This window comes from Phoxinus phoxinus (genome assembly GCF_949152265.1).
Source record: "Phoxinus phoxinus genome assembly, chromosome: 24".
Lineage (NCBI taxonomy): Eukaryota > Metazoa > Chordata > Actinopteri > Cypriniformes > Leuciscidae > Phoxinus > Phoxinus phoxinus.
Window position 1 is genome coordinate 25,415,457 of NC_136899.1, and position 23,371 is coordinate 25,438,827.

The following is a 23,371-nucleotide window of genomic DNA, read 5'->3' on the forward strand; positions in this document are numbered from 1 at the left end:
TTTTTGCACTGGCGTTTAACTCAAGCTGAGCTGTGATATTCTTAATATCATTTGTAATCATAGTTTATTTTTGGTATATTTAATATATTCTTTTTTCTTTATATTTTTTTTCGTTTAATTGTTACACTTTTTATCTGATGTTGTTATTTGTATCTGCACAGCACTTTGGGGCAGTATGACTGCTTGTAAATGTGCTTTATAAATAAACTTTGACCTTGACCTTGACCTTGAGATATACATCACATTTCTCAAGAAAAGATCTGTCTCTACTTCTGTTAGAACAACACTTTCAGGAGCACAGATGAAGGATGCGTCTTTGCATTACAAAATAGCTGGACAGAACATAATGGAAGCATTTTTAAAAAGTTAAAACTATTTGTAGCATATTGTCTTAAAAGCCTGAAGGCGTGAGATGCTTAAAAAAAAACATTAAGATGTGACGCAATGACCGAAGTCGTCCGTCTCTCTGTGTACTTTGAGTTTAAAAAGAATTTGAAATATTGAAAAACTCAACAAAAAGTTCCATTTCTAAACGCATCTTTAATCCCCCACTGTTAAAGTAATTAAAGTTCAAAAACAAACAAATTATACATTACTACATCCTAACACAATCCTGCTATAAACACAGCTGGTTTCTAATTTCCTCGTTGTCTACGCCTCGGGTTTCTTTTGCCTCTCAGACTTCATACTGAGTGTTTGTTTCAGTGATAAGCAATCATCCAAAACTCACAAGCATGTCCAGTTGGAGTGATTTGGATGGACACAGCTGGTCTCAGCACCTGCAGCCACTGACCGGCCTCGCGTCCCTCAGAAAGCCACGAGCGTAGCATCTGTTTGGCAAAAGATCTCGCTGCTGGACAGGCGATGACCCCCGCAGCCATGGGTGAATGCGGTCTCACATGTAAGCAAAGTCCAAACGAATGTGGCATCGCAAAGAATCTCCAGGCTATTTCTGTACTCATAAACTTGTGTTGTTGTGCGGCCAATATTGAGCCTTTGTGAGTATCTGTGTTCATGTTTGTCCTCATCCAACTCCTGAGATTGAACCACAGCTAGTAGACTACCAATGATTCAATTGTTGGTGAGTATTTTTTACATTTAAGGACATTTGTAAATCTACTTGATTAATCTGCAAAGACTTTTATAAGAAAGCCATATGTTTATCTATTCAAAAAGTATAAAGACTGTGACTGCGGTGCTATGAAAGCATTGTTTTGTTTGTTTGACCCAGCAACAGCTCAACCAATGGGATGAGTTGGGGGCGGGGCTAGCTGTGTTTCTAACCAATAGCAGACAGGAAGGGAGTTTGAGAAACCTGTCTGAAAACAGTTCAGTCAGATCAGTGCTAATGCTTAAAGGGATAGTTCACTCAATAATTGTGTCATAATTTACTATTATTTTATGTTTCACAGAAGAAAGTCACACAGTTTGAGGGTGAGTAAATGAGAGTGAACTACCCCTTTAATGTTTGTTTGGCGAACAATATTGCCTTCTGCACAACTGAAGCCGTGTGTGAGGTGAAAACATTTTAGAAAATAGACATTTCACACCATTAGAGAATAGGTGCTTGAAAAGATTACTGGATATGAGACATAAATTGCCTTTCGTTTTCCATTTGGCCAGAGATTTTCCAGTTTTTCTTCCCTCACCTTACAGAAAGCGTGATTGAAATGATGATGGCTAAAATGATGAACAATTTCCTATAAAACACACATTATGGTTTGAATTCCAATGTCTGCTTAAATACATTGATATAGGTGAGTGAGAAGGATATCTAAATATAAGATATGATTGAAACTACAACCGTAAAACCAGCCTAATTTGAACTTAGTTTACACATGGTTTTAACATTAATCCAAATGGGCAGTGCTTATTACACATGTGAATGGGGTCCAAAATGTTTGTGTTTCAGTCATTCAGTGGTAGAAAATGCTTATGACCACCTCACATTTTATTTGATTAATTAGTGTACAAGCTAATCCATCTTCAAAACAGTAGAGCGCCTAATCATCTGTCAATCCACACAGCTACTACAAGGGATTCAAACTTTAAAAGCATCAAAAGAGAATGGCTGTCTGATCCAAACATTATGAAAAGCTTATAAAGACTCCACTGGACATCCAAAGTTCAAATAATATTGGAGCTTGACTAACATAGCAATTAGCAAGTCACATTTGGGATGAGATCAAAAATAATAATAATACATTTATTTGAAAGAGTGTGTCATCTGTGCTTTTTCAAAATTGGGACATGGCTGGACTCAAACCTGCATCCCCCATATGGGTGTCAAGACTCAATGGAAACCACATACTGTATGCTAACCACCGCAACACAACTATGACGAGTTTTTGACAGCTGCATCAGTCCGTCCTTTCAGCAAGAGCTCAGCTGGAGGTTTTCAATGGATTTCCTGTTGGGGGTTCGTTGAGTGTTCGCTTGAAGATGTGAGCGGGTGGGACGGTAATGGAGTGGAACTTAAAACAATCTCACAAAACAACCCGAGATGAAGGGAGAGAGGCGTAGAAGTAGCAGTGCAAAGGAGAGCTTGGCAGACTTAAGCAGGTATTGAGTCTTTCCTCTACAATGGCTTGCCGTCATGCGTAGCAAGCGTATTACTTAAACCCCAAATTAAAAAATATCACAATAGTGTTTTTTTTTTTAATGAATACTAGCATGTCATTTGTCAGAATTGTGTTGTTTATTGAGCCTTTTGAAATAAAGTGCAATAAAAGTTTGTTGCTAAATGTCCAAATGCCATCAACTCAGTTTGTAGTGTTAGCTGACTTGTGAAAAAATTGCCCCAATTTAGGCCAAAACCATACGGTTTTTACAGAGCTGGAACTACTTAAGGGACCTTGCTTTGGATCTTGTGGGTGTTTAGCACAAAAATAGTTTTTTTTTTCAGTTAATGGAATGTCCTTGTGATGTTGAAATTGCATTCTATGCATTTTTAATTGTTCTGAATTAATCATTAAGAGTGTCCACTCAAAACCCACTAAAGAGAGACTCCATTGGGTCTATACCGTAAAATACATTACGGCATATTAATTTGTCAAATGGGTTTTGCATTGTTCCTCAATGGATCATTGTAATATCACTGGCTATAAAGTGGCTGAAGTTACTTTTCTTCTAGATCTGTAATTGGGTGTAAAGTGTGCGGTCTTCAAAAATGCACAAGGGCGGCACATGGCCATTCGGAAAATTCCTGAAATAACAGTGTGCAGGTGGGAAAGGGTGTCTGGTCCAAAAACTGTGCAGTGTGAACGAATTGGAAATGTTGGGCAACAAATCTAGCCAAAGTCACAGTCATATTCAGTCGATGGCCTCCAGAGAGAGTCCAGAACTGGCAGAGAGCAACCAACACACATGGTAAGTTGCATAAAATATTTGTTGTTTTGAGGCTGAAATTTCAGCTGCTTGTTCTTGTGCCAGATTCACTTTTGAATTTATGAACAAGACTAGCCACTGCTGCTATCCATACAAAATGTTGTGAGTGCAAACAGTCACACACAAGAGTATTCAGGTAAACTCAATTACACTAAATTGGCTACAAAAATACAGCACACTTAGAGCTGCTGTAAGCGATAATATGTGCCTCTGCGACTTATCCTACTCGCACCTCATGGGAGACATGGGAGGCAAGCACACTAACAAGGACACTAAAGACTTCAGCCTCTAGCTAGTGCGCCTCTTGAGGCCATGGGAGTGAGGTTTACTTGCACAGCTCTTTACTAGCCGGCTCCGCTACTCACCCCTCTAAACCTCAATCCCATCCGGGTCACGGCACCAACGCGACTGCTCTGACAGAAGCTTTCAATTTTGCACTGATGTTACGAATGACTTAAGACAATAGTTTGCAATTAAATCAAACTGTTGTATGTCTAACTTTTCATGTACTTTTTGGTGTTTCTGTTGTTAAAATACTTTAATATGGTTGAATTTGAAACATTTGATCAGAAAAATTAACTTTCTCCAGGTAATCTCTTATCGAACCTCCTCAGTGCCACAGGATAAAGAGCTCTGTATGTGTTATTGTGACGTCACATTTTACATAATGAAAAGTTTGTTCTCCTCTTACAAAAAGTAGTATCACGAAAAAGTCAAATTTACATGTGGTTGGCAGAACTTTAAGGTAGCAAAAACTTTTACGGAACAAAAGATATATATATATATATATATATATATATATATATATATATATATATATATATATATATATATATATATATATATATATATATATATATATATTCTTTTACAAAAAATAAATAACGTATTTATATTTTCCGGTAGCATACGGAACGACTATATAAAAAAATATATACATATTATTTATACAATATATATATATATATATATATATATTCCTTTATAAAAATAAATAGGTGAATATACTGTATATATAATATAATATTATACAAAAATAAAAAATATTGTGTATATAGTATTATTATTAATTTACAATATTAAATAAGCATATTGAATGAATGAATGAATAAGCACGTAAACAGTTCTTATTGAAATAATCTGTTAAACATGAACATTTCAGACGTTTCTCCTTATATTTAACCTTTTTGGCATAAAGGTTTTTTTTTTTAATTGAGGCTAGAACCCCACTGAACCTCTTTTTTCTAAGAGTGTATCATTTTTAGACTATTTTACTGTTAAAATCAATAACATCCCAAGTACCAAGTAAAAACCAATGGTATAGAAGTATGGTAATTTTACAGTAATCATTTATTTATCAAAGTACCATGGCACTGTATTATTTGATGTGATCACTATACCTTGGTAGTACCAGTACTTTTTTTTTTTTTTTTAAGGTTGCTCTAATCTCTTTCCTGGCCTACTTCTTTCTTTCAGCCCCTGAAGACGTTGGACTTCACCATCCATGCACTCTTCCTCTCATCTCGTTCCAGTATTATCACTTTTTTCCCCTTTGATGTCACTGGCCAGACCGTGTGGAAACATCCCTTTTCATTTGCATTTCCAGTTCTGAGAAGCTGTCAAAGGCCATTAGCTGAGTTTCAGAAGAGCTGGAAGGAATTATCTTACGCTACTGAGTGTCATGGTTGTCTGGTTCCGGCCCTCATCTTGCAACAAGCGCACAATCTTGTCCACTAATAAAACCAGACAACCCCTGGCGGACCTGAGCCCAAAGCGACCGAATCAATTGATCGTGGCAAGGTCAACATGAAAGCAGCTACTTCCATTTACAAAATGGAGAAAAGGATATGATGGCAGTAATATCATAATAGAGCTACGATAATTTGGCCCAGCCTTTGTCAAATGATAGCTGCAAAATTGGATAGTTTTGGCCCGGTTAGTGGGGGTTTCATGTCACCGTTCAAACAGCCGAAAGCCTTGGATCTGATCTCACATGAAACATAAGTTATGAAGAATTAGGTCGAATACACTAAAAAAGCTTTACATTTAAGTTAGAAGCCAATACCACATCAAAAAACGAGAGCTTGGAGGAATCATTTCCCGTCTCATGTACTTTCCCCCTCAGAACTGGCCGTGATATAATGACGGATGGCCCGGTTCTGGTTTCAGCGCCGCTCTGATTGCTAGCAGCTTCATGGAAGCTCAGTTTATCAGACTCTTGAATGAATTGCTCTAATATGTTAAGGGGAAGCCTGTAAATGAATAGAGGCAATTCAAAAGCATATCTATCACTACACTGAGCACCTGTAATGATACCTGTATAATGAGGCGTATATTGACATTATAATTGTCTGGATTCAATTAAGGGAATAATTCCAAACACGTGCAACAATAATTAATACACTCTATTTATTTCTTCCTCGACAGACTTCCAGCAGACAGCTATTCACCCGCTTACGTTTAAATGAGAGTGTGTCCGAGGGGGGAAAATGAAGAGACAATAAATTATAATGTGGATACATAAATGTAAGCCTGTTTTAGAACCATTGTTATTTCGAGCAATTTTTTTAGCAATCTTATTTTTTTTAAAGGTGCTTTTTTTTCATACATTTTATATATTATATATAGCATGCATTAAAACAAATAAAGCAATACAGCACTGAGATGGTGTATACAGACTTTACAATTGATATGTTTCATTAGGGTTGTGTTAATAGACATGATGTCACTATGAGAAATAAATATGAATGGTTCTACAATAGGTGTCATTTTCTTTAAGCAAAATTACAGAGCTTGCGAGATGATTGATGTATTGTGCAATTAATTCAGCTCTGAACCCATTAACATACAGATGATTTCAGGCTATTTTTAAAAGCTTTGTACTTTGCTGTATAGCTTGAAAATATCCCATTTATTCACTTCACAAAAATGTAAACAACAGAGATGTTGTCATTTGCATATTAATTGTGATTGGCTTCCTGTCTTGCCTTTATTTGCATACTGAACTGTTATTGATCTAATAACCATCTGTAGATTTACACACTCTAAAAAATGATGGGTTGTTTCAACCCAATTTTGGGTCAAATATGGACAAACCCAGCCGTTGGGTTGAATTTTTCAATTATATTTTTAACCCAACGTTTGGGTTTGTCCATATTTTACCCAAAATTGGGTTGAAACAACCCAGCATTTTTTAGAGTGCACCAATGTACAAAAAGCAACATAGATAGAGGATCTTGTTTAAGTGCAGATAGTGACAGATGTTATTCATACAAAGTGTGAGTTATGCTATTTGATTTAAAGGTGAATTGTTTTAGCAATGGGAGTTGAAACCCGCCTTAGGGTCGCAAGGTCGGTTACACCCTAAAAAATGCTGGGTTGTTTTAACCCAATTTTGGGCCAAATATGGCCAAACTAAAACATGTGGTTAAAAATGTAATTTACTAATGTAACCCAATGGTTTGTTTTGCCCATAGTTGACACAAATGTGGGATGAAACAACCCAGCATTTTTCAGAGTATATTTGCATAGTGTAAAAATAAACAAAGCTTCTTTTTCAAACTCTTCAAGCTGTAATATTTCAAGGCTCTTTTTCTTTTTTCTTTCTGTTTTAAGACTTTGGGTTGAAATATAACAGTTTTGACTCTACACTCTAAAAAATGCTGGGTTGTATCAACCCAATTTTGGGTCAAATATGGACAAACCCAAACGTTGGGTTAAAAATGTAATTTAACTGAATGTAACTGAACGGCTGGGTTTGTCCATATTTGACCCAAAATTTAGTTGAAACAACCCAGCATTTTTTAGAGTGTATGCCATTGAGGAAAGAAAGTTCTAAGCAGAGAATAACCTGAAAAAATGTATATTCACTACATGAATTTTCATGTTCCAAGTGTGTATCTGCACGTTAAAGATAAATAAACCACAGAGGAAATAAGAGTGTTGCACATTAAGATCTCGCCCTCCTCTCCTTCTCTCCTGACGTTTTCCACAGGCAGGGTCTCCGACTGTCAGTTCCAGCCAGCAGTGCTGAAAACCAGGCGAGCGCTGCTTATGTTGGCCAGGCCTCTGTGTTTTCTCAGCTGAAGCCACAGAATAGTTTGGATCAGAAACAGCCGGACCACTGAGGAGCTGCTCCACTGTAATAAGGAGAAAGAATAAGACCGGCGTTTTCCATGTCAGCCGCCTGCAACTCGATGGCGGTGGATTGATGAAATCATTTGTCAGCCGAACTCAAGAGCTGAAACATGATATGTGGGATTTTGCGCTCGTAGTGGTTCGCTTTCATTCATAGCCTCTTCTCCAGCAAAGATGACAACAGAATTGGGTCTTTTGTTGCCACTTACAATGGATGAAAGGATGTTGTGGCAGAGAGAAGCCAAACATGGTTAGCGGTCTCAATGCCAGCGCTGATGAGATGGTGGCTTATTTTGACAGTGTTTAGTCTCACGAACTGGCAGCCCTCCAACTAATACTCTCTCGTTAGGCGTCAACGTACACCTGCGTACCGTACGCCTGCATCTAAAGGTGCTTTATCTTCTTCTCGAAGCAGAGATGCAAGGTGGAAGGTGGAAGAGATGCTCCTCCTGTTTACCATCTAGAAGATTCAATCTCAAACGGTGAACAACAAGGGCTTTGATGGCGGCGTGTCTCGATGACAGTGCCGGCATCTTCTGTCTTTGATTAATTTTCTGTAAGTGGGTTATTCCAACCCATTCTCACTCCCAGGGCGTCAAAAACTGAAGCATGGTCAAGTGCCTTCCGCGTCACCTAGAAGACGTCGAAGGTGCCCCTAGGCGTCACTATATTGACGAACAAGGAATTCCATTGATTTCAACGGTTTGCCTTATGCGTCAGATTAAGACGCAAAAGGTAAATTAGCCTAGTATAATAGACCCTACGTCATCGCAATTTTCTAAAGCTCTGGTAAGAAATAAATAGGCCTATTAAATTTATATATTTTTTATAGCTAAGTTTCTATAGCTACATAAATGTATTTAATGTCTATAAATCCCCCTTTTAACATTATCTGTAAAGACTTTTATCTGGGCTTGGCTACCTCCAGCAACTGGAAAGCTTTAAAATCCATAACACATGTGTGTATACATATATATTTATATATATATATATATGCGTTTTTATAATTCATAACTAAATTATTGTGTAGGCCTACTGTGTATACTTCTGGCCTGTTTCTTATTGTACAAAAAAAAAAAAAAAAACATTTATATTTATAGATTTGAGATCTTTAGGCTATGTTTACATTTGATGCCAGGGACATTAATATATTAATTATCAGCTCGCTATTAATGTTATCTGTAGAATCTGCGATATTACGTGCTTTTACTTTTGTGGTTCTTATGTTGGCCAATCAAAACATAACAAACTCTTACACATAATCAACCGGGTATTTTTACGGAGTAAACTTTTAATTGGTGGTTTATAATGAATAAATGTAAAATATTGTAATATATATATATATATATATATATATATATATATATATATATATATATATATATATATATATATATATTGTAATATATAATAAAAGCAATGCCACCAATAAAGTTTTTTTTTTTTTTTTTTTTTTTTTTTTTTTCATTCTCGCGATAAATCCTGCCGCGCTTTCCAATGCTATACCTCGTCTTTGCACGGTAGGTTCTGGTACATACATTACATAATTTAGATAAAGAATTTCAGATTCTGGTATCATTGTACTTTTTTGTGCACCATGTTAACACGTCTATCAGGGTTGTTATATATATATATTTCATTTATTTTATTTTTTATTAAGAATAAAAGCCATACTTAAAACCTATTGATGGGTGCTAATGATACCTGATGTAATGTTGCTATGTATAATGTGCTAATGGTACCAATAGGCCTACGTCCATTTCAAGTGTTAGCATGTTAGCTAATACTTTATAATTTGGGGTTTATCAGATACTTTATGACCTGGGATTTGTGTTAGACTGCCATAATAGACTAATTAAATAATGGATGGTTTACTTTTTATTATTTACATAGAATATCGACTTGGTCTATGTCCATGCACAGACATATAATTTCTACAAGTGTGTGTACATTTGTTATACATAATGTGCTTATATGTTATTTGCATTAATACACATACTGTAATGATAAGTCCAAAAATAACTTGTTTGAATTCATTTTCATTAAAAGTATTTCTTTCACATAATCTACATTCAGTCATGCATTCAAAAAAATATTATCTAATTATTATCAAATTTTCTGTCCACACCACTACACCTTCTACTATACAGTATACTGTTGCTTCCAAACAGAAAACGTCAGTCATCAGGTAGAAAACTCCAATTGTGGCAGTTGCCTGCACTTGCTTTGTTTGCATTGTATTTGTTCTTTGTTTTCTTTTAGAGCAAAATGACAAAACCAAAACAGAAACCATGTACCCACTGCCAGGCACTCAACAATGCCAGCTGCAAAACATGTAAAACATGTTTTGCTAGTTTAACCATCAGACAGAGAGTTAAAATCAAGCAAAAGAATATCGAGGAGAGTGCATGGAAGTCCAGCACAAAAAAACACAGAAATGCTGCTCGTGTGGTGGATTCTGCCCGCATTGCTGTAAGTCTTGTTCTGCAAAAGTATAAATTATATTATGTTCATAGTAGCCTATACTACATAATATTCAACATAATATAAGCATACGTATATATAACTGTGAATAATTAAATAGTCAAAATCTGTTATTTAAAAAAGAAATGTTATATATATATATATATATATATATATATATATATATAATTATAATAATAATTTGTTACATTTTCGCTTTTCTGGGTACTCAAAGCGCACTATTACACTATATATATATATATATTTCTTTTTAAAATAACAGATTTTTACTGTTTAATTATATATATATTTATATTAGTCTTACTTGTAGCAACTCATAATGGTAATACAATTTTCATACTGTAATAATTTTCTCAAAACGTAAAAAAAATACTGAGCTCATGATGTAATAACAATTTTTACATTTTGAGAAATGTATTACATTAGAAACTTACCAAAACATATCATATTTACATTACTGTAATAGCTTTTAAAATGGAATACCAATGTTTTTTGTGAAATTAATATATATGTAATATTAATTGCATAAATATTTTATATATTTGCAGGTAGTTTAAGACTGGATTTTTATTTTTATTTTATTTTTTCAATGTATTGTAATTTAAAAGCTATTACAGTAATGAAAATGTTTTGTTTTATATGTTATGTTTTGACATATGTTTTGGTAAGTTTCTAATGTAATACATTTCTCAAAATGTAAAAATTGTTATTACATTATGACCTCAAGATCTGATTACATTTTGAGAAAATTATTACATCATTAACATTTTATTTCAATAATAATGTAATACTTATTTCATTATGTGCAGTTATTACATTATGAGTTGCTACATTTCTCAATTAAACATTTAGACATCTTTATTTTTTATTTTGATAATCCAGTTGATTTGCAACAGAATTGTCTGGTAAGTCCCTGCTTACCATTATGAATACATCGATACTTATCTGTGCTGTCTGTGCATTTGTTTTACAGGTTAAGAAATTGGAGGTTCTTGGCTATAAGCCAATTCTCTTCATTTCTAAAGAGAAAAGAAATGGGTTTGTGGCTGAAGTCATCACTTCAATGGGTCCATTTGCAGTTGGACCACTTCAAACCATATTTGAAAGGATGACTAGCCTTTATGAAATTTGTGTTAAAAGTAAGTATTTCGTATGAACTACACATGCAATATTCAAAGAAATATTTTTTAATTTTCTTTCAAAAATTTCTCATAGATTACCTGAGGATTCAAAACCACACCAGTACTGCTGAAACTGTCTGCCAGCACCCGACTTCCTCCCTTCCTCCTCCTCCATCTTCTTCCTCCAGCCTTCCTCCTTCTTCCTCCTCTTTTGACACCCTTCCTCCTCCTCCATCTTCTTCCTCCTCTTTTGACACCCTTCCTCCTCCTCCATCTTCTTCCTCCTCTTTTGACACCCTTCCTCCTCCTCCATCTTCTTCCTCCAGCCTTTCTACTTCTTTTTCCTCCCTCTACACCCTTCCTCCTCCATCTTCTTCCTCCAGCCTTCCTGCTTCTTCCTCTTCTTTCTACACCCTTCCTCCTCCATCTTCTTCCTCTAGCCTTCCTCCTTCTTCCTCCTCTTTTGACACCCTTCCTCCTCCTCCATCTTCTTCCTCCTCTTTTGACACCCTTCCTCCTCCTCCATCTTCTTCCTCCAGCCTTCCTCCTTCTTCCTCCTCTTTGTACACCCTTCCTCCTCCATCTTCTTCCTCTAGCCTTCCTCCTTCTTCCTCTTCTTTTTACACCCTTCCTCCTCCTCCTCCTCCTCCTACATCTTCTTCCTCCAACCTTCCTCCTCCTTCCTCCTCTTTCTATACCCTTCTTCCTCCTCCATCTTTGTCTTTCAGCTTTCCTCCTTCTTCCTCGTCTTTTGATACCCTTCTTCCTTCTCCATCTTTGTCCTCCAACCTTCCTCCTCCTCCTCCCACTTCCTCTTACATCACCCTTCTTCCTCCTACCTCTTCTTTCCCCACTCCTCCTCCTACACCATTTCCCCTCACCCCTACATCCTCTTGCATCGCCCCTCCTCCTTTCCATAATTCACATCTTCCATCTACAAACCCTTCTTTCCACTCCCAGAACAGTCATGCTGCCCCATCTAAGCCCAAAGATGCAGGTGATTTTTTTTTTCACTTCAGGCAAAAACATGCACAACATGCAACACGTTTTATTTAAGCTTGAAGAAAGTTATATTCCCAATTTTAGTGCCAATGCCAGCATTTTAATCCATATGTAGTTCTGACTTTATTTTGACTCAAATTTAAGTAAATGTTTTGTGTGTGTGTGTGTGTGTGTGTGTGTGTGTGTGTGTGTGTGTGTGTGTGTGTGTGTGTGTGTTTTACAGACAATTCCTCCACAATAATTCCAAGGACAGGAGGCAAACAAAGAAAATGGATGTATAAACAAGCAGGTATTGTGTATTTGCATTTTTAATGAAAACTGACTAACTACAAAGTAGAAAACAAGTTTCTTATTTCAATATAATTTTTAAAAGGCTGTTTTTAAGTCGCACATTTTTTTACATTCAATAACAAAAATTGTTAAATTCCATAACAAAAATAGTTAAATTCCATAACAAAAATTGTTACATTCCATAACTAATCATAGACAATAATGTCTATGAAGCTGAATATGTGTATGCAACTGATAAATTGCATAAACTGGAATAATCCACTTCATTGTTCAAACTTACTTCTTGATTGTAATACAATGGTTAAATGCGTACAGGCGACATGCTATTCCTGTGTGCATGGTTGCTGTTTTAATTAAATGCTTTTAAATAATACCAAATGAGTTAAAAACTAATTTCAAGTATTCTATTAATGGAACTGTGGCGAGCAGGACGAGGTCGAGGGACGTGGGAGACCGGTCGAGAGCGTTGCGCATGTGTCGCTCATCAGTAATCACGCCACCGGTCTAGTACCGTCCTCTCACGTCCCTCGACCTCGTCCTGCTCGCCACAGGAATTAATATTTAAGCCTTTGTTCAAATTCTTGATCAAGACGAACATGCTATGGGGGCTTGATGATAATAATAAAGTTATTATTAAGAGAGCGGAATTATTATATATTATAATGACGGAAGAGAAAACAATTTCAATTTGCATGCTGTTTAACTGTCAGAATACAATCTGTTATGCTCTCCATACTGTAATGACCATACAAAATAAGCAGCTCCTAATGACAATGCACAGTGCCTTTACAGTTAAAATAAAATATTTGGCATTATGCAAATGTAAAATCATGCCATCCATGAATGTTTCCATAATGTGCACTATTACCAAACCACACAACCAATTCAAAGCAAATTGTACTTCAGATGGTCTAATTTCAGTTCATTTTTAGGGTTTCAGGTGTCCCATTGCAAGGATTTATGCATTCTATTTATTAAGAATTGCTTACCGAACTGTTACCGAACTGTTAATATGTCATGAGTGTAAACATTTCCTGATTATATATTATATCCTTTTATATTTTTCTGTTGTAGAATGCCAAGTACATCCCAGATTAAAAACATTTCCATATGACAAGATCATAAGGAATAGGATGTCAAAGGAAGTAAGATTGAACTCATTTTGTAAATATTTGTCGGAAATGTATTCCTTAGTAAAAGATTGAAACGTAAGAATTTTTTTTAAATAATGTACATTTATTTGAAATGAGAACGAATCTGTGGCCTAGTAAGGGTATGGTACAGGCACATTTATTTGTATATATTTTTAGCATGATGTTTAATGTGTGTGTGTGTGTGTGTGTGTGTGTGTGTGTGTGTGTGTGTGTGTGTGTGTGTGTGTGTGTGTGTGTGTGTGTGTGTGTGTGTGTGTGTGTGATGCTTATGTTTCTTAAAGGGTGTCAAAGAGGTCAAAGTGAGATGGAAGCCGTGTTCAGGATGGTATGTACCTGTACTCACATATAACCTGTATAAGGGTGTTGTAAAAATCTACGATATTTGTGTTTACATGTATTATTAATAAACTTTTCCTTATTCATTTTGATTGCCTAATACATCTTTCTTGTATTTTTTTTCTTTAAATGTCTTAACTGAATGCAAAAATATTTTTGCCCTTCAAAAAGTCAATCTATTTTCAATAGTTACATGTCATAGCCTGTTCTGTAAATTTGTCTATGATCTTTTTTTTTACTGATTTGCAGTGGGATGAAATGGACGGACACCTGGGAGCCCTACAATCTTTTCTTCCAAGAATAAAGTTTAGTTTAAAGTTTATGTACCTGTTCTTGGTTAAGTCATTGTGTTTGTTTGCTGTTCTTGTTTTCTTATTACATGTATTGCATGTAACTGTTTCTTTGCTGTTTTCTAATAAATATAATAATTGATTGATTACTTTTCTCTTTAAAAATCACTTTTATGGTAATTAATGTTGAATAAATGATCAACATTGGTAGCCTACTGTAAGTGTTTTTTCCCCCATGGAATTTTGGAGTACCTTAATATTTTCAACTGGGTGTTACAAAGGCTGAACATTATTGAAACTTTACACAATCATCTGGTAAATGTTATTGAATTGATAAGTATTATTTATGGTAACTTTGGCAAAATGGTTGTTCTTGGTACCAATTGAGGTACTATGGCAAAATGATAATAATATATATATATATATTGGAAATAATTAACTAATACAGTACAGGCTTAATGAATGGAAACAACCCGAACGTATGGCCAGTCCATTGCATGACAACACAGACAGACAAATAAACAAATTTACATTCCAGCAGCTTTATTATCATGTTTTGATTTCAACCTTGCCACCTCTTACTCAATGGATAATTTCTTTTTAAATCTGGGTTTTCACTGCCTTTGACGTTTCATTGGAACTCACAGGACCTGTTGAGGTCTTAAAGCCATATTAAAAACAATTCCTGTTACAAAGTATGTTTTGCTGTTATTATTACGTCAGTAATACATTAAATTAACAATGGGGTGTAGCAATGTTGAGAGAAATTACTAATTTACAGAGATCCTAACCCTAACCCTAAGCGTGACTGACTACCCACTTCAATGAACTACAAATAGCAGCGCCATGTTTTCCTGTTCCATCTATATAATGACTGAGGCGTATGGGTAATGTAGTTTAAAACGATTAGTAACTAAATTAAATAAATAGTATCTTTAATGAAGGCATGTCTAAATATGTTCATTGTGCAAACCTCAATGACATATTTTAGAGGCAGGCTGAAATGTGTTATTTTACTGTGAGCACTTTTTAAAATGCCTTTATACCACCTTTCCATGTCTGAAAACTTTGTAAAACATTATTTAGTAAACATAGCATAAATAGTTAAGACTTGATTTAGCTACATTCATTTGAAATATGCCATGTTTTGCTCTTTCGGGGAGCGCTATGGGCCCCTGGGGTGTAAGGACAGTAAAACATGTGCATAACATACACATATATTATCTTACATACATACATGCATAAATGCAGCCTTAATCATGGACAACGAACTGTGCTGAATCACATATATATTTAAATACTGTATTTTCTCTTTACACCCTTTTCTATGCTTACATCATGCTTGTATTAGTTGTTGATTGGTATAATGGGACTATCTGATGAAATACAGAAATATTTCACAGAAATGTTGTAAATATAATAGTAATAATACTAGGCTACAGACTAGCCAACAAATTATTATCCAATTCATAGTTATAGCAGAAGGACCTATGAAATGAGCTTCTCCATTTATTTCTCAAGCAATGACTTTGGCCTGTGGAACAAGAATACAATGTCCTCCTCAAGTGTTGGGCGTCAGTACTTTGCATAATTATATGCACTTTTCAGCCATTTGTCACTGTAACACGTCACTAAGTATGAGCAATGATAATATTTTGGTGTTTTGTCCCAAATGTCATTGATCTGACTAAAAAAAAGATGGGTCTCAGTAAGAGTCATAGTAAGGATTTGTATGTAGTTTTTCTTTTATTAAATCAATACAAATTGAGGGGGAAAAGAGCTCAATCAATCAATCAATCAATCCACATTTATTTATGTAACACATTAAAAAACACATGTCGGCCAAAGTGCTTTACACACCAGGACACATTCATACAATCTAGGATTATAAAACCAAATATAAGATAAATTTAAAAAAATCACAAAATGAAGTGCAGTCAAATGTAAATTGTGTGTGAATATCCCAGTTTGTTTTGAGTATTGTATATATTTGTGGAGTACATTTTATTTCATTTGGGCAAGTACAATAAGTGCCTTGAATAACTGTAAAGTGTCAAAATGTGCATACTGAATGTAAACTGTATTACTGAATCTTTTAAGTGTAGACAGCTCTTAATCATCCAAATAGGTTATTCATGTGGAATTTATAAGGTTATTGTTCAAAGACACCCCGGTCAGTTCCCAGACAAATCGCGATAGTGCCTTAAGGAAAATCATGTTCATCATCTGAGCTGTTGTCGCTTTCTGAGAGCCCTTCCTCTTGCAAGTCATCTTCCTGTTCAAGCTTCTCTTCTTCTGACATCAAATCTTGTTGGCTGAAAATTTTCACATAGCCTGCCTTTACCAACTGCATTAAATGCCTAAGTTCATAATGTTTCTTTCGAACGATGCAGAGGAGACCTTTGCATGCGGTGTCAGACAGTGTTGGAAAAAGAGCTGAAAAACAAAAGGATACATTAAGAAAAAATACAATGTTATATACACAAGCGCAAATACATTTTTAAAGACTTTCTTACATTTTGAACTTATCTCATTAATCAGTGCTTCGAATTTGGACATCTTTTGTGTCAGGACTGTCCAGTGCTGTTTCATCTCCTTACAAATTAGACCTCTCTCTTCCTGAAGGCGTCTCACTGCCATCACCTTGTCAAACACCTTCCTCTTGGTGAGAAATGGAGCCAAATCTGAAATAAGGTTAACAAAAATAGTCATTATATACAGTGCCTGCTCATAAAAACAATGACATAGACTTGTCTTACAGAATAGGGCTATTCAATTTTGTTCCTGGTCAAGGTCTTCAGGATTGCTTGATTATTACAGGCAGATGTGTTTGACTAGGGTTGGAACTGAATTCTGCTGGTTGTGGCTCTCTGGGAACATAACTGAATTGCCCTGTTATATAGAACATACCAGTACTGCAAGGGATTTGCCAAGGCCAAGCAACAGTCTCAGCTGTAAAGAAGTTTTCGACTGAGCCAAGCTGCTGAGATGGATCCGCTATGCTGTTGTATTCTTCCACTGCAGCAGCAAGCTTCTTCTTCTCCTCACTCCTTCTGAGACGCAAAGAATGGCGTCGCTTGTTGCTATCTGAATAAAAAAAATAAAAAAATGTATTAGGCATTACAGCACTTTTTTAGCTACAAAGAAATAAATACATATACATTGTGACATCTAATGACATAATAGTTAAAAAATAACATGGTAAATTCCCAATGTTTGTGTTTCACCTGTTTGACTGTACAGACGCTGTGTACGCCTTTTGATGCTGACTGTTAGTCCCTCTATTTCTTCTTGCAACCTTCTCGCATCACCACTCCCGTGTCGGTCATTTTCTACACAAGAAAATGCATAAAAGCAGCTTTATGTATTACCTGCCAATAATAAGAATAATAACAAAGCAAATCAAAACAATACCTTCTGCCCATTGCTGTACATCTGAAACCCACTGATGAACAGTATCATCATGAAGTGATAGCTCTGTCTTCAATGCCTCCAAGGTGTGTTGCTGCACTTGAAGAGCCTTCTGAGTCTACAAAATACAAAGTCAACTTGAAAAAGTCCTGCATTTCATTAACAGGCGCAGTAAACAATTTCTAAGAAACACTGGATAAAATCAACTCAAACAAACACACCCCTCCCTTGATTGCTCTTTTTCCAGTGATATTCCCTTCTTTTGTAATGTCTCCCTCCCTCTTTCTCTCACTCTCTTCTCCCCCATCATGAGTGGACACGGCCCCTACTACTGATAGACTTTGATTTACTTTTTACACCTTTAATTTAGATATGAATAAATGAGTAAAACCTAAAAATCCCAACTGCAATATGTGACTGAGAAGAAAGTTATACCTTTGTATATCTGTTAACTAGAGCTTGTCCCAAATTGAGAACCTTCCGCTTATTCCAGGACATGGCTTGTGTTGTAATCATGTCTGTTCTGCCTATAACATAAATATAAGAAAATGTAATGAGAGGTATGTATATAACAAAAGTCATTCTGTATTAATCATACCTAATTCAACAAACCTGCTTTTGACATGTATTTGCTTGTAACAGCAATTCGAGATAGGAAGCTGTTCACCTGCTCCACTTCCTCACCAATAGTTGACCCAGCTCCTTCCTGGTAGGCCCCACTGAACTTGACCTAACAAGTTTTTAAATCAAAATCAAAATCAACGCATTTAAAATTTGTGCATTTCTTCTTATTATTACATACTTAAAACGCATGGCAATATACCTCACATTTCCAAGAGTGTGCTTTGGCATGCATCACAGACAGAAAAGGATGCATGTCCAGTAAAGACTGCAGCTCAGGGCACTGTTTAGACACACGTTGGAGATATGGGAAGTATTTGCAGGCTACATCTGAACAGAAAAATGTAATGCTCCCTTGTGACATGTCTGCAAGTTTTTTCTGAAGAAAGAGGGGGTAAGCAAAAATTTCCCCTCGGAACATGTTTAAGGCCATAAGGAGAATGCCATGGCGACAGACAGCAATCTCTAATCCCTCCTCATCCAGTTTGCTGCTTGATTTCTTGGCCAATTCTTTTGCCGCTGTCCATTGTGATGCACCACACAATCCTCTTCCCGACACCTAGATCACATAAATGATAAACATTTTAAAAAAGCTCAAAAGAGATGCTAAATAGACCACTCTAAATATGATGGGACTTAACACATGATCAACAAAAAAGATTAAATATTTACAGAACATTCACATTAGCTTTTGTAAGATGAGTTTACAGCTTTCTCAAAAATGCTTAATGCTTTGAATAAACAAATCCATCTCACTATGTATTGTACATATTGACTGAGTTAACTGTTATATTATGCTCTTTAAAAAACTACACATTGACTGCTTCAATCCAAGCTAATTTTAAAACAATGAACACAAAATATCTGAAGTAGTCATAATGTAAAATGCACATAGCATGTTGTCAGAGGACATCATATTTTATCTTCTGGGTCTGTTTAATTATTTTCTAAGCAATACATTTAGTTTAAGGAATGTGTAAAATTGTTTGAGAAAAGCTGTAAATTAAATTATCCAGTAATATCTGCCAACATAAATACAAATACTTACGTGATCATTGTTTTTGCGAACGAAGTCCACAAAGTTAGACACCTCCACATCACTTTGTATAAAAATATGGTCAAATAATCCCCTTTTCTCTGTGCTATCGAGGAACACATCAAGAACGTATATTAACACATCATTTAAAATTAAGAAAATCACTTTATTTAAAAAAAAGAAAAGTACCTTGCTGTGTTTTTAAACCGATAGTGTTTTCGATTTCCATCGACACATACAGCTAGCATGTCTGGAGTGCATGCTGGACAAGTGAAAAACTCCTCCTGGCACATCTTTTCCACTGCATATCTTGCTGCAACCCATTCATTAAAACTGCAGCTGAAGATATTGGCTGATATTTTTCCACTCTGTAAAATAAAGCACATGTAATACTGGTGTTTTACTGGGTAGAACATGTTTGATTATATGTAGCATTGAAAGCACTCATTATTTTAAATGAATCTCCAAAGGGTTAAAAGGATAATCATAAAGGATAGTCTGCTTAACTTTAACATCAGTTAAGGCTAGTGTACATAGCTGAATTGAGAATCATATTGCATAACATTTTCACTATATTCAATATCTTAGTAGTTAAATCTATTCATGAAAAGGTTTCTACTACCTTCAAAAAAAATAGTAATTTTACTTGCCAGTGGTTAATAATAATTAAAAATAATAAAAATAATACGTACTCTACCAAAGAGAATTGTTTTCTCATCAAGCATTTTAACAAATGCTTGAAAAGACATCCCTGGTGATGCCATTTTCATCTCTTGAAATGAGACAAGCACATCTGTTGTCAACAGCATACTTGCAGGGATGTTGCCAGGCCAGTAACCACTCCTCTGAAGCTCTGACAAAGACGTCTCTCGTGAATGTCCACACAAAGCACAGGACAAGTGAGGCATGCTAAGGTTGTAACGGCCTACAGGAGTAAAACAAGCTACATGGAATTATAAGACAATAAGGAAATGGTAATAAACATTAGAAAAAATGTGATGCAAAAATCTTCCTTTCCATTCATAGTGATGAGGGTCATGGGCCTGCCTGAAGAAACAAGGACTGTCCCATTACTGCAATCACAAATATGGGCAGGTATTTCTACAGGCAGCAGTCGAACTGTGCAACAAAGAAGATATATTTAACAACATGATATATTAAGAGCACAATAAAACAACAATAATACAACTAAGCATAACATTATCTTACCAAGATGTTTAGCAGAAATTTGACCAGCTTCCTGGCAGAATCCTGTGGATGGAGGTAAAGGTTGTACAAAACCTGAGACAAGAGAATCCCGATTATGGAGAACAAAGAAGCTACCATGTCTTTTCTCATCACAGCTGGCACAGAGGAAAGGGTAAGGGAGACAGTCCCTACAGCGCACAATAGCTGCATTTGATCTGCACTGTTGGCAGGATGAGGAACTTGCATCCTCTCCTTTCAAAATGTTCTCCACAAGTGAAGATCTAGCTTCTTTCCATCTCTCCTCCCTCATTTCAGTTCTAATGGTCCAGTCATTGGATGCAGACCGAGGTTGATGATCTTGCATTGGCATAACCATATCATCACCTTCCTCAGTGTCCAACAGCCTCTTTAGCTCTTCAAGAATGGTATCTACGTCAAATTAATAAACATATATTTTTTTTTTAAATCAAGATTTACATCTAAAAGTATATAACTGTGTATGCACTTAAAAGTCTAATGATGGAATTATTCACATCTATATAAAAAAGTTAATTTAAATATCAACCACAAATCAATATTTTGCTTCAGTGTATACCAGCTGTCTCAGAGGCATTTGCAGGGCCACCCCTCAAGTCATCTTCTTCAACAAGTGGACCTGCTAAAAAAAAAAAATTGTGAGAAAGAAATAAACACATAAAGAGATACACATACACACAACATAATTTTGATGTAGCTAAACGTTACCAGAAAGGTTGTTGTGGTCACTTCTTAGTCCTATTTACAAAACAGAAGCACAATTTCACATAATGTTCAATATTGCAGAGCAAACAATTAAGAAGCATATATATATATATATATATATATATATATATATATATATATATATATATATATATATGCAATTGCTTCTTACTGTAATACATACAGTATATATGGAGTATGGATTCTCGACTCACATATGGAGCATTATACAAATATATCATTTTTATTAGCATATACAGTGAGTACCTTATACTTACGTTCTACAGTTGCCCTTCTGGCTGCTCTTGGATATTTGTAAATTATTTCCCCTTGGCTGTCCCTCTTTCTCCATTGAAAAGTAGGGGGTGAGGGTAGAGGCTGCACATTGCTTTTGCCCAGTCTTCCCTAAGAGCATAACAAATGACTAGCCAACAATTCAAGAGATATAATATCACTTAATGTCTTGTTAGGGTTAAAAAATGCATACTATTGACCAATAAAGTAACAGTCATTGTGAAATTAATATTAATTGTGACTTAATATAAAATCAACAGGACAATTTTAAGAAAATATACTAAACTCAATGCTTGTACAAAAACTTTATTTTACCTCTCGAGCTTGTAAGTTTTCAAGGAGCTCATCAGTATTTCTCAACTCTTCTTCTAACTCAAAGTCCATCATGTGAGTGTATATAGACACTCGACAGATAGAGAAATAGTGTTACACAGATCAAAACAGAGATAGATAGACAGAAAGATCAGACAGACAGACAGACAGACAGATAAGCTCTTAAAAGTGCTGTTGGGTTAGAATAGATAGATAGATAGAGTAGATAGATAGAGTAGATAGATAGATAGATAGATAGATAGATAGATAGATAGATAGATAGATAGATAGATAGATAGATATGCTCTTAAAAGTACTGTTGGGTTCGTTGTATAGCCTATGGAAAAACAAAGAAAGATATTACAAAAATAAAATAATTTAATGTTCACATGCCAATGATTGTAAATAGTACTGATATAGTATCTAAGATAATACAGGTTATCTAAATTAATACAAATGTTTTAATGACAAGTTATTAGAGTTTTAACCTAATCTTCTTTTCATCTTAGTCGAAGTTCTCATTCTTATTCAGATTAGTTCATTAGTCTATTATGGAAGTCTAACATAAATCCCAGGTCATAAAGTATCTGATAAACCCCAAATTATAAAGTATTAGCTAACATGCTAACACTTGAAATGGCATTATACATAGCAACATTACATCAGGTATTAGCACCCATCAATAGGTTTTAAGTATGGCTTTTATTCTTAATAAAAAATAAAATAAAATAAAATAGACGTGTTAACATGATGCACAAAAAAGTACAATGATACCAGAATCTGAAATTCTTTATCTAAATTATGTAATGTATGTACCAGAACCTACCGTGCAAAGACGAGGTATAGCATTGGAAAGCGCGGCAGGATTTATCGCGAGAATGAAAAAAAAAAAAAAAAAAAAAAAAATAACTTTATTGGTGGCATTGCTTTTATTATATATTACAATATATATATATAGAATATTTTACATTTATTCATTATAAACCACCAATTAAAAGTTTACTCCGTAAAAATACCCGGTTGATTATGTGTAAGAGTTTGTTATGTTTTGATTGGCCAACATAAGAACCACAAAAGTAAAAGCACGTAATATCGCAGATTCTACAGATAACATTAATAGCGAGCTGATAATTAATATATTAATGTCCCTGGCATCAAATGTAAACATAGCCTAAAGATCTCAAATCTATAAATATAAATGTTTTTTTGTTTGTTTTTTTACAATAAGAAACAGGCCAGAAGTATACACAGTAGGCCTACACAATAATTTTGTTATAAATTATAAAAACGTATGCCAATATATATATATATATATATATATATATATATATATATATATATATATATATATATATATATATATATATATATATATATAAATATATATGTATACACACATGTGTTATGGATTTTAAAGCTTTCCAGTTGCTGGAGGTAGCCAAGCCCAGATAAAAGTCTTTACAGATAATGTTAAAAAGGGGATTTATAGACATTAAATACATTTATGTAGCTATAGAAACTTAGCTATAAAAAATATATAATTTTAATAGGCCTATTTATTTCTTA

At 35.0% G+C, this 23,371-nt stretch overlaps 2 protein-coding genes across 4 annotated transcripts; one reads left to right on the top strand and one right to left on the bottom strand.

Annotated features, from left to right (window-relative positions):
* Window positions 1-8,122: 8,122 nt before the first annotated feature.
* Window positions 8,123-14,348, top strand: LOC306992778 (uncharacterized protein). Its single transcript, XM_079601958.1, has 8 exons — window positions 8,123-8,259; window positions 9,787-9,996; window positions 10,982-11,147; window positions 11,224-12,126; window positions 12,355-12,420; window positions 13,497-13,567; window positions 13,858-13,901; window positions 14,162-14,348. Exons 1-8 carry the CDS (start codon window positions 8,134-8,136, stop codon window positions 14,214-14,216), a joined length of 1,641 nt encoding a protein of 546 aa, XP_079458084.1. The 5' UTR covers window positions 8,123-8,133; the 3' UTR covers window positions 14,217-14,348.
* A 1,610-nt stretch (window positions 14,349-15,958) lies between these two features.
* On the bottom strand, window positions 15,959-22,105 carry LOC306992649 (uncharacterized protein). 3 transcript variants are annotated; one of them, XM_079601781.1, is made up of 18 exons: window positions 21,809-22,105; window positions 21,478-21,604; window positions 21,203-21,232; window positions 21,054-21,116; window positions 20,594-20,887; window positions 20,480-20,521; window positions 20,287-20,389; window positions 19,963-20,194; window positions 19,460-19,638; window positions 19,283-19,376; window positions 18,437-18,793; window positions 18,226-18,343; window positions 18,049-18,140; window positions 17,617-17,731; window positions 17,430-17,534; window positions 17,113-17,289; window positions 16,719-16,886; window positions 15,959-16,638 (listed from the first exon to the last, which is right to left on the bottom strand). In XM_079601781.1, exons 1-18 carry the CDS (start codon window positions 21,878-21,880, stop codon window positions 16,406-16,408), a joined length of 2,601 nt encoding a protein of 866 aa, XP_079457907.1. In that variant the 5' UTR covers window positions 21,881-22,105; the 3' UTR covers window positions 15,959-16,405. The 3 variants fall into 3 exon arrangements, with proteins under 3 accessions (XP_079457907.1, XP_079457905.1, XP_079457906.1); XM_079601779.1 differs by having other exon boundaries at window positions 20,480-20,887; XM_079601780.1 differs by having other exon boundaries at window positions 20,480-20,887; window positions 21,054-21,113; window positions 21,809-22,104.
* Between the last annotated feature and the right edge of the window lie 1,266 nt (window positions 22,106-23,371).

What these genes read in the sequence shown, in the direction of transcription:
- LOC306992778 (XM_079601958.1), top strand. Translation starts at nt 8,134, where the DNA reads ATGGTCAAGTGCCTTCCGCGTCACCTAGAAGACGTCGAAGGTGCCCCT. An exon ending in TTATGAAATTTGTGTTAAAA is followed by an intron (nt 11,148 to 11,223) that starts GTAAGTATTTCG and finishes AATTTCTCATAG; the next exon opens with ATTACCTGAGGATTCAAAAC. An exon ending in ATCTAAGCCCAAAGATGCAG is followed by an intron (nt 12,127 to 12,354) that starts GTGATTTTTTTT and finishes TGTGTTTTACAG; the next exon opens with ACAATTCCTCCACAATAATT.
- LOC306992649 (XM_079601779.1), bottom strand. Translation starts at nt 21,880, where the DNA reads ATGATGGACTTTGAGTTAGAAGAAGAGTTGAGAAATACTGATGAGCTC. An exon ending in TGACCACAACAACCTTTCTG is followed by an intron (nt 21,117 to 21,202) that starts GTAACGTTTAGC and finishes TTTTTTTTTTAG; the next exon opens with CAGGTCCACTTGTTGAAGAA. An exon ending in TGTACAGCAATGGGCAGAAG is followed by an intron (nt 17,535 to 17,616) that starts GTATTGTTTTGA and finishes TTTCTTGTGTAG; the next exon opens with AAAATGACCGACACGGGAGT.